The sequence below is a fragment of the Schistocerca piceifrons genome, chromosome 7, assembly GCF_021461385.2.
Source record: "Schistocerca piceifrons isolate TAMUIC-IGC-003096 chromosome 7, iqSchPice1.1, whole genome shotgun sequence".
NCBI lineage: Eukaryota > Metazoa > Arthropoda > Insecta > Orthoptera > Acrididae > Schistocerca > Schistocerca piceifrons.
This window is the reverse complement of record NC_060144.1, coordinates 582,149,450-582,161,535: the sequence shown is the minus strand read 5'-3', so window position 1 is coordinate 582,161,535 and position 12,086 is coordinate 582,149,450. Positions and strand designations below refer to the sequence as shown.

Genomic DNA, 12,086 nt, shown 5'->3' with positions numbered 1-12,086 from the left:
CATTGCAGCAGTTTCAGTGGGAAATGCTGGAGCATCCACTGTATAGTCCTGACCTTTCACTGTGTGACTTTCATGTGTTTGGACCTTTAAAACAAGTTATTTGTGGACATCGATTCGCAATGGATGATGAAGTGTGTGATTGAGTCCAGGCGTGGAGCCGACAGCAGCCTACTAGCTTCTTCAAGGATGGAATCGCCACCCAGTGTCACAATGGGATAAATGCGTTAACAGTTTTGGTGATTATTTTTGAGTATGTTTACTGTGTATGTGATTATTTTTGAGTATATGTACTGTGTATAACTACATTTTTGAGTTAACAAAATCATTACTGTTACTTTACACTAGTGACTGGGTTTCATTTGAATGCCCCTTATACCTTATAATTAATGAACATTGTGACTGAATTGTGTTGTGATTAACAAGTACTGTAAAAGGCTGTTATCATCAGAGTGAGTGACTGTTAGATATGATGATGTTAATGATGAACCAACTTAATATGAACTATTGCAGTGTGATTATATCCAATGGATCACTAAAGGACTGTGCTAAATGTGCATTATTTAGTTTCTTGCTCTGTAAACGTGTGCCAATGATTGATTCTAGTAAAAAGTGGTCACCATAATTAATAACTGAACTTTGCATGGAATAAAGTGTCAATGTTAATGTCAACTAAACTGTTGGTATCATGTACATTTTTTAATGCCACCATTCCACAATTATGTAGAGTTCCAGCTTTGAGGTGGTCAAGATTGGTGCTGCTAAGGACAAGGCTATAAAATCCAGGTCAAGATCATTTCAGACACACTAAGGAAGTGGCACATTACAGGACTAAATGTCAGCTGGGAATTAAGCATGAGGGACAAAATTCCTTGTATATACTTACTTGAGGATGTGAAACCTATAAAATTTGTTAAGTAAATTAATGTGTTATCTCACTTCACTAAGGGATAAATCGGAATCATTCGTAATGTCTTGATACATCACCACTTCTCATGATGGCTAGGGGAAAGTATATTGCATGAAATGGTTAGACCGTTGTCTAGAATTTGTTTCCAGAATAGGTATTTTATCTGCCAATGGTGTGTACACTTTCCAGTAAATAAAAAAAAAATCATGGTGAACTCAAATGACACAGGAAAGCTTTTAGGAAATGGGGGAGGGGGGGGGGGGCATGAGACATGCAGTAGGTGAGGGTCCAGGAAGCGTGCTTGTCCCGCACACACTGTTGTTTGACAGGTCATTACAAAATACAAAGAACTCCAACAATGCTATATGTTATAAAAAGAAAAATCATGTGAAAAAAAAAGAAGTCCTGTGGAAGCAAATGTTTCTGTGGTGTTCATATAACCCCAGAATGAGTTCCATTTGTACATTACCCATCGAAAAAGTTCTGGGACTGATTTTATTCCTGGTGTATAAGCGATGTCGGTGTAATAATTGTGGCATCTACGTACATGTGTACTCTGCAACCCACCTGTATCACTACTGTTCATTTTCTTTCCTGTTCCACTCACAAATAGTGAGGGAAAAAGAGGCGCCTCCATACGAGCCCTAATTTCTCTTGTCTTTGTGGTCCTTATGCAGAATGTGCATTGGTAGCAGTAGAATAATTCTGCAGTCAGCTTCAAGTTGCTTGTTCTCTAAATTATCTCAATAGTGTTCCTCAAAAAGAATGTCGCCTTTCCTCCAGGGATTTCCATTTGAGTTCTTGAAGCATCTCCGTAATACTTGCATGTTGATGAAACCTGCTGGTAACAAATCTAGCAGCCCATCTCTGAACTGCTTTGGTGTCTTCCTTCAATCCAACCTAGTTGGGATCTCAAACACTCAAGCAGTACTCAACTCACACTGGTATTCTGTATGTGGTCTCCTTTACAGATGAACCACATGTTCCTCTAATTCTCCCAATAAAATGAAGTTACCATTCTCCGTACTGCTGTCCTTGTGTGTTCATTCTGTTTCATATCACTTTGCAACGTTATGCCCAGATATTTAAACAAAATGACTGTGTCAAGAAGGATACTACTAATTCTGTATCTGAACATTAACGGGTTTGTTTTTTCTAGTCATCTGCATTAACTTACGTTTTTCCTCATTCAGAGAAAGCAGCCATTCATCAAACTAACTAGAAATGAAATGTCTGCTTGTGTCTGTGTATGTGCGGATGGATATGTGTGTGTGTGCATGTGCGGGCAAGTGTATACCTGTCCTTTTTTCTCCCTAAGGTAAATCTTTCCACTCCCGGGATTGGAATGACTCCTTACCCTCTCCCTTAAAACCCACATCCTTTCGTCTTTCCCTCTCCTTCCTTCTTTCATGATGAAGCAACCGTTGGTTGCGAAAGCTTGAATTTTGTGTGTATGTTTGTGTTTGTTTGTGTGTCTATCAACATGGCAGCGCTTTTGTTTGGTAAGTTACATCATCTTTGTTTTTAGATATATTTTTCATAATGTAAATGGATAGATAAAAAACCTACTCACCAAGTGGAGGCAGGAGAACACACACACAGGAAGGTTCAATTTTTACAAGCTTTCGGAGCCAGTGGTTTCTTCTTCTGGCAGAAGAATTGAAGGGGAAGGAAGAGGGGTGAAGGAAACAGGACTGGAGAGATTTAGGAAAAGGGGTACAGTTCAGAAAAGTTACCCAGAACCTGGGTCAGGGGAGACTTACTGGACAGGATGAGAAGGAAAGACTGATTGTTGAGAACTCAGCAATCAGTCCCAACAGTCAGTCTTTCCTTGTCATCCCATCTGGTAAGCTCCCCTGACCCTTTTCCATAATATTGCCCTCAAATACATCTCCCTTGTATAGAAGCTCTACATACTCCTTCCACCTTTTGCTTTCCCTTCTTTGTTTAGGGTTGGTTTTCCATCTTTTCTACAGAGGTCTCCTTAATTTTCGTATAGGTGGCATCAATTTTTCTTCCTAGTGATATGTGCTTCTAAATCCATACACTTGTCCTCTAACCACCCCTGCTTAATCGGTTTGCACTTCTTGTCAATCTCATTTCATGTATTCCCTTTCAAGTGCTTCATTTATTGCATGTTTATATTTTCTCCTTTCATCAGTTAAATTCAATACTTCTTGTGTTAGCCAAGTATTTCTACTAGCCCTTTTTTCCTATTTGATCCTCTGCTGCCTTCATTATTTCATCTTTCAAAGCTACCCATTCATCTTTTACTGTATTTCCTTCCCTGCTCTAGTCAACCTTTGCCTAATGCTTCTTCTGAAACTGTCCACAATTGTTGGTTCTTTCAACATATCCTGGTCCCATCTCCATAATTTGCTATCTTTTTGCAATTTTTTCAGTGTTACTTTATAGTCAGTAACCAATAAATTGTGGTCAGAGTCCACTTCACCCCTGGAAATGTCTTGCAATTCAAAATCTACTTCCAAAATCTCTGTTTTAGCTCTTATGTAATTAATCTCAAATGTTCTAATATCTCCAGTTCTCTTTCACGTATACAACTTTCATGCTTCTTAAACCAAGTGTTAGTTGTGATTAAATTATGCTCTGTGCAAACTTCTACCAGGCAACTTCCTGCTTCATTCCTTTTCACCAGTCTATATTCACGTACTTCTTTTTCTTCTGTTCCATTCACTAATATTTAATTCCAGTCCCTCATGACTATTAAATTTTCATCTCCCTTAACTATCTGAATAATTTCTTTTGTCTGATCATTTATTTCCTCAGTAACTTCATCATCTGTGGGGCTGATTGGCATATAAACTTGTAATACTGTGGTGGGTGTGGGCTTTGTGTCTATTTTGGTTACCATAATGCGTTCGCTATGCTGTTTATAGTAGCTTATCTGCATTCCTATTTTTTTATTCATTATTAAACCTACTCCTGCATTACCCCTTTTTGATTTAGTATTTATAACCCTGTATTCACCCGACCAGAAGTCCTGGTGCTCCTGCCACTTAACTTCACTAGTGAAACAACTCTTTGGAAAACACACTCATTTTTCTTGTCACATTCATTTCAGCTTTTAGAAGAGAAAACTGTGCTTGTTTTACCCAAGATGGCATCAGGCTATGTTTATTCTGTATTGTCTTATTTTTGTGTAAGTATGAATTGCACATAGCGTACTTTACCATTCAAAGGTGCATTTACTTACTACAAGAAAAATGGGGAAGGTTTCTCTGTGTGACTTCTTAAAACACTATAGTGATGCTCTCCTTTTGTTTGTGTATGTATTCTGTTTCTTGTATTGATGTTTAAAGTTTTACTGCTTCCTACAAGAAATAATTATTAGGGGTGTTAATATAATGTAGATTCCAGAATGGGAAAAAACAACCAAAAACAAAGAAAGTTAACTGCTCACCTGCAGCTGGTTGACACGTGGTGCATAAAAATATTTGCCTGCCGTGAGACATCTTTAACTCTTGAGTTTGTGATCTGCTTCCTAAATAGTGAATTTTATCACTTCATGCATCCGAATACTGAACACTGGTAAATGCTGCAAGATATGTGTGCTAGGTAGTACAACACATTAAAATGAACTAAAAGAAAAAATGAATTGTATAGGAATAAAGGAGATGACTCACCGAAAGGCAGAAACATGGTGTTGTCGACAGGTACACAAACAAAAGGTATAGAGTTTTGCTTTGTTAGGTTTCAGAATGAAATTGCTGTCTCAAGCTTGTAGGGAGACGTGCACACACACACACTCACACTCAATCACATGCACACGCCTGTCTCCCTACATTGTGCTCAGTCAACTGCCAGCTCTTCTCTGGCTTGCAGTGAGTGTACTGGGGTGAGGTGGGGGTGCAGGGTGTGGTGGGATGAGGGATGGAGAGAGGCAGGGACGGGGTTGGGGGAAAGTGTGTAGAGGCTCTTGGGAGGGTGGAGAGCTATTTGTGGGCTAGCTAGGGGCGTAGGTAGAGGGAGCAGGTGACAGATGGATGAGCGCGCGATTTCATGACTAGGACATGAGATGGAGCACACATATTGGGTGGGGGGTACTGGGACGGGATGGTGTGTGTGTGCGCGCGCGCGCGCGCGCGCGCGCGCGCACACACACACACACACACACACACACACACACACACACACACACACACACACACACACACTCTGTTGGGTGGGGGACAGCGAGTTACCTTATGCTTAGCCTAGGGAGGTTACGGGAACATAGGATGTGCTCCAAGGATAGCCCCCATCTGCGCAGCTCAGGAAAACTGATGGTGGTGGGGAGGATCCAGATAGCCAACCCATTCCATCTGGATCCTCCCCAAGAGCTGCTAGATGCTCCCACCCCCCACCCCCCTCCCTCCACCCATCCCTCACCCTGCCCTGCCCTTCATCCCCACCCCGCCCCAGTATATTCACTGTGGGCTATGAAAGAGCTGGTAATCGGTAGGAGACATGCATGAGTGCGTGTGCGTGTGTGTGTGTGGGGGGGGGGGGGCGTATGTGTGTGTGCGTGTGGGGGGGGGGGCGCGCGTGTGTGTGTGTGTGTGTGTGTGTGTGTGTGTGTGTGTGTGTGTGTGTGTGTGCGTGTGCATGTTTCTCCTACCAGCTTGAGAAACGAATTCTGTTCTGAAAGCTAGCAAAGCAAAGCTCTGTACCTTTTGTTTGTGTACCTTCGAAAACACAGCACTTCTGGCTTTCAGTAAGTCGTCTCTTTTATTCCTAAATAATTTGCTATTCTCGACCAGAACTTTCTGTTCATTACTAAAAGAAACATGACACTTATCATTAAAATTTTAACGATGGTTCATGTGTTTAGTAAAACATTAAACCAGACACTTTTCTTTAGTTTGAGTTGGTTGTTGTTCCTCATCTGGCCAATGCTGACAAAATCCTAGAAATTAAAACAAAACAACATGGACAGACAGGCTGCAATTTCTTTTACAGTTTGCAATAGTTTGTCCCTTTGCTTCTTTATTATAAAATCAGTTAAAGTTATTTTCATTATAAAAAAATTTTTCACAAAAGTTCTCATGTGGTAATTTATTTAATATTTGCTTGTGTAATTAATGGTAACATTATTTTTTGTGAAAAAAATAATCTTTTTATACTAATGAGTGAAATGTTCATTAGACTCGTTTTACATTCTTCATACGTGGTTTAACACTTTTATTGGGTTTTGTATTATGCATCACACAGGCTCAGTGATATTTTTTAAATAGGTTGCAGTGCACAACCTTAATTTTTTCAAATCATAGATTAAATAGTCGTTTTCATATCATGAAGCAGTGAAATACCCAGTGCGTGTTGATTTTTACTTGATATTATTAGCTTGGAAATATGTAAATGAAGTACAAAACTAAGTAAAACATCTTATATACTTCCAAAAATGTTATCACACTACATAACATCACACCAAATCCTGAAAAGACATGCATCTGACTGTGGCATATGCAGGTATTGAGTTCACTATTCCTCTAGCTGAGTGAGTTACATTTCAAGCTACAACTCTTCTTCTAGTTTAAAAATTCAATCTCACTACACAGCCACACAGCTGTGGGTGGGTGTGTTTGGGTGGTTGTGAGAGTGTTTATTTGGGACTGTATTTTCAAACTAGAAAAAGATATGTAGCTCAAGATCTGGTAATGTGTCTGTACATTTCTTGTTTCTGTGTGCCACATGGCAACGAGCTGCAGGTGAGTTGTTGCTTTTGCTCATTTTTGTACATTGTTATTAGAGAGGGGTATTAAATTTTTATTGTACCTAATTTTTAATTGCAAGCATTTATACAACAATTTTTTTCATAACCATTTAAATGGGAAATATAATACTTATTTTTCAGGTGTGTCACGAGCTCTAGCACTAATAGTGAACATTTGTCGAACATTTGGAAGTTCATTAATTTGCGCAAACTTGCCTTACATTACCTGAATATCCAGGATGCAAGATTTCTTCTAAAGGTAAAAGTCACATAAAAGTCACAGTTTGTACACTTGTACTTTTGGGTGCATCTTAAGTGGCAATGTAATACATCTTCATTTAACACCTTCAGAGACAGTAATTTATTGTAATCTGCTCCCCTCCCTCTGTTCATAGAAATATTAGTTTTCTAATTTTTTTTCTTTTTTCAGTGCCTATTGCTATATGCACTGAAGTACTCCTGTAATAATTTTAATTCTTTTTGAAAACATTTTAAATTTTCTGTGTTGTACATCCTAAATTACTTTGGTTGCTTCAGTATTGAGAGATTTCCGAATCCTATAGTTTAAGAGACATTTCATTCCTGAATGGATCATTGCTGTGACCCACAGTGAAACTGTTAAAGTGCAGCATTGTGAAATTCACACTGTAATGTAGTTGATTTGATGTTCTTTTGTTGTTATTGTAACTTCATGAATTACAGGCTAAAAATCAGTTATCAGATAAATAATTTTTTCCTCAGAATCACATACCAATATCCTTCACAATGGTTTGTTGCAGAATCCATGAAAAAATTCTCAGTTTGATTATAATAAATTTTCTTAAGTTGAAAAAGCCTCAGTCCACAAATCAGCACAGATTTCAAAAGCATTGTTAGTGCAAAACTGATCTTGCCCTTTCTTCACATGATATCATGCAAACCATGGATGAAGTGCAACAAACAGATTCCATATTGTTCAAACAAATTTCGGGCTTGCAGCCGGTCGTCGTTCAATACTTCGCACGATATTTCAACTGGGCACCTGCCAATCATCTTCAGGTGAGCCGTCACAGACTGGCGAAAACATCCTCCGTTCCGCAATATATAGCGTACTGTAACTATTCTGTACATGCGTCGAAAACTTGATAGTTGAACCACACTGCCCGCCGGCAGCGGCCTCGCTGGTGGAATAGCGGAACTCAGTTGCCCGCTGCGTTGCTGTTTGCCACGGCCGTCGACGCACTACATGCGCCGAAAACTTGATAGTTGAACCACACTGCCCGCCGGCAGCGGCCTCGCTGGTGGAATAGCGGAACTCAGTTGCCCTCTGCGTTGCTGTTTGCCACGGCCGTCGACGCACTCTGTTGTCTTCGATTTGAACAAATCGTGGAGATGATGGGATTCCATGCACTGTCCAGCCGGTAGCCGCTGTCACGGTTTAACAGATTTACCGCCAGTCGCATTTCTACGGATTCTTTAATAACGGAGTCCAAGAAAGACGTTGCTGTGGACAAAATCATTGTTTTCTCATACTCCATTGAATGTCTAGTAGAAATACAATGTTCAGCAATAGCGGACTTGCTTGGCTGCAAAAGGCGGGTGTAATGTTGATCCTCAGTGCAGCGTTCTTTCACGGTGCGTGTGGTTTGATCTATGTAAGCCATACCACATTGGCACGGTATCTTGTAAATTCCGGCCTTTCATAGTAACAGATTATCCTTAACTGATCCCACAAGGTCCGCAATCTTCCCAGTTGAAATAGCATGTGAAGTATTGTACGACGACCAGCTGCAAGCCCGAAATTTGTTTGAACAGTCAATTCGCCGGGAAAATTTTAGAATTCACATCAGATTCCATATTCTTAGATTCAGGTTGAACACCAATCTGTGCGTGTTTGCTGAGTGACTGTAGGAGGATGTAAGTTGATGTAAACACAATTTCTAGTTAGTTTGATGGATGTTATCTTGCTGTAAATGTAGGAAAGTGTAAGTTAGTGCAGACAAGAAGGAAAAATAATCCCATAATAGTTGAATACAGAATTAGTAGTGTGCTGCTTGACACAGTCACGTCGATTAGATATCTAGGTGTAATGTTGCAGAGTGATATGAAATGGAATGAGCATTTAAGTACAGTAGTAGGGGAGGCAAGTGGTCAACTGTGGTTTATTGGGGGAATTTTAAGAATGTGCAGTTCATTTGTAAAGTAAGACCAGCGTGGTACATTCTTGAGTACTGCTCGAGTGTTTGGGATCTCCACCTGGTTGAACTGAAGTAAGACACCAAAGCAATTCAGAGGCAGACTGCTAGATATGTTACCAGTAGGTTTGATCAACATATGTGTATTATGCAGATGCTTTGTGAACTCAAATGGGAATCCCTGGAGGGAAAACAACATTCTTTTCATGAAACACTATTGAGAAAATCTAGAGAACCAGCATTTGTAGTTGACTGCAGAGCGATTGTACTGTTACCAACGTACATTTTGCATAGGGACCGCAAATAAAAATTAAGGCTCATATGGAGGCATATAGACAATTGTTTTTCCCTAGCTGTCTTTGTGATGGAACAGGAAAGGAAATGTCTAGTACAGGTACCATGCACCATACAGACACTTGCTGAGTATGTAGATGTTGAAGATTTGTTTTTTTGATTAGAATCTGTATTATTTTTCTTCTTTAAAATGCAATTCAAAGTAATTTAATGGTATCACATTGACAGGTGTTTTCTGTTTTAGCCTACATTACATAAGACATGAAGAAATTCTCTTGGAAGAGAAATGATGTGACATTCTTTCCAATCACATTACATGATTATAAAATAACCGTATAACCGTCCTCCATATTACTTTTGATCAGACTACACTGAGAGTCAGTGGAGCCACTTCGGTTAATTGGGGGGGGGGGGGGGGGGGGGTTGAACAAACCCTAAAATGTTCCTAAGAGGTTCAGCTGATTAATGAAATCCTTGACAGCATGTAACTTATGAAATGTAGCTCATCGCTGTCTGATGGCTGCCCCATGAGCATCATCTGCAAGTACAGAAAATACATTAAGAAAGCATGGATGATATATGTTGTTCTTCCCACTGACATGTGAGTGCAGTGTGGAGCAAATGATGACATACACCTTAAAGTCAGGTGTAAATTAGATGTACTTCTAGTGGTGCTTCAGATGTAATCTAGAGGCTGGGTATGATTCAAGAAGAAAAGGTATTACTATTGCTGAGACATGAACTGATTTCTTTCACGTAGCAGTCAGGTGTGCTTGACTACTCGCTCTTATTGTTGCAGTCAGCAGTATGAAACTGGTTTGAGGCAGCTCTCCATTCTGGTCTTTCTTGTGCAACTCTCTTTATATTTGCACGATTCCTGCATCACTAAGACTTATCTTAGAAAATAGATCAACAAAAGGCAAACCTACATTTCTAGCATTTGTAGACTTAGAGAAAGCTTTTGACAATGTTGATTGGAATACTCTCTTTCAAATTCTGAAGGCGGCAGGGGTAAAATACAGGGAGCAAAAGGCTATTTACAATTTGTACAGAAATCAGAAGGCAGTTCAGAGTTGAGGGGCATGAAAGGGAAGCAGTGGTTGGGAAGGGAGTGAGACAAGGTTGTAGCCTATTCCTGATGTTTTTCAATCTGTATATTGAGCAAGCAGTAAAGGGAACAAAAGAAAAATTCGGAGTAGGAATTAAAATCCACGAAGAATAAATAAAAACTTTGAGGTTTGCCAATGACATTATAATTCTGTCAGAGACAGCAAAGGACCTGGAAGAGCAGCTGAACGGAATAGACAGTGTCTTGAAAGGAGGATATAAGATGAACATCAACAAAAGCAAAACGAGGATAATGGAATGTAGTCGAATTAAGTTGGGTGATGCTGAGGGAATTAGATTAGGAAATGAGACACTTAAAGTAGTAAAGGAGTTCTGCTATTTGGGGAGCAAAATAACTGATGATGGTCAAAGTAGAGAGGATATAAACTGTAGACTGGCAATGGTAAGGAAAGCGTTTCTTAAGAAGAGAAATTTGCTAACATCAAGTATAGATTTAAGTGTCAAGAAGTCGTTTCTGAAAGTATTTGAATGGACTGTGGCCATGTATGGAAGTGAAATGGGGACAATAAATCATTTGGACAAGAAGAGAATAGAAGCTTTTGAAATGTGGTGCTACAGAAGAATGCTGAAGATTAGACGGGTAGATCACTTAACTAATGAGGAGGTATTGAATAGAGTTGGGAGACGAGAAATTTGTGGCACAACTTGACTAGAAGAAGGAATCGCTTGGTAGGACATATTCTGAGGCATCAAGGAATCACCAATTTAGTATTGGAGGGCAGCGTGGAGGGTAAAAATCGTAGAGGGCAACCAAGAGATGAATACACTAAGCAGATTCAAAAGGATGTAGTTTGCAGCAGGTACTGGGAGATGAAGAAGCTTGCACAGGATAGAGTAGCATGGAGAGCTGCATCAAAGCAGTCTCTGGACTGAAGACAACAACAACAACAACATCAATTTTAGCCAGCTTACTGTATTCAATCATTGGTCTACTTTCAAATTTTTTATCGCCTTGCCCCTCAATTACCAAATAATTATTCCTCTGTTCCTCAACATGTGACCTACCTACTGTAATTTAACAGACCGAGAAACAAATATAGAAGTATGCAATAAGACACTAGGTATACTACTTCAGTCACATTTTGTTACTTTCATAAATACTCAGACTCAAGACTTTGTTAATTGCTCATCATTATAAATAGACCAATAGTACATGAGACTACTTACCACTTAGTAGAAACATTGAGTCATCAACACACATACAAAAAAAGAATGAAAACTTGCTAGCTTTCAGACAAGACTTTCAATGATCTAGAGAGTGCATGCGTGCATGTACATGCACCTACACACTTATTGTTCACAGCTGTGGCAGAAGTGTGAACTCAAGGGGAACCATTCTCTTGGGAATATGGTCATAAAATGCAGAGTGTCCGAGGAGGTATGGTCAATGTTGAGGGACAGGACTGGAACAATCATTCAAAGCAAAAATTGCAGTAAACATGGGCTGTAAAGTGCATAGCTTAAGAACTCTCAGCGCTTGTTCATCTTCCTTACTGTGAAGCACATCTCTTCTCCTGATCAGGCTTTCACAGCTCTTAAGTTATGCATTTTAGAGCTCATGTTTACTAGAAAATTGTTTATTGTTTTGGTCCATACTACGTCCTCTAGAAACACAGGAAGCGGAGAGCTTGCAGCAGATGAGATTTGTTTCACAAAATTGAAAATGAAAAAGTGCTCATAGCATTTAAAGAATACATTTCAAGAGCCCAAGTTTACTGGACATTTTTGCTTCAAATAATAGTCCTTGTCCTAACCTCCAGTATTGATCAGTATTTACCATTCCTCCTCAGGCATCCTGAATGACAATACCACAGTACCAGAAATTTTTGTTGCCCAAGACAGATTGAATGTGGTTTGTAGTTTTTGTATA

General features: G+C 39.6%; 1 protein-coding gene across 2 annotated transcripts in view; it reads left to right on the top strand.

Moving 5' to 3' along the window:
* Positions 1–12,086, top strand: part of LOC124805137 — a 167,715-nt gene that overhangs the window by 138,319 nt on the left and 17,310 nt on the right. For both annotated transcript variants that reach the window (XM_047265600.1, XM_047265598.1), the window contains exon 9: positions 6,762–6,879. In XM_047265600.1, the coding sequence (XP_047121556.1) occupies positions 6,762–6,879 (118 nt within the window). The remainder of the gene's footprint in view (positions 1–6,761; positions 6,880–12,086) is intronic.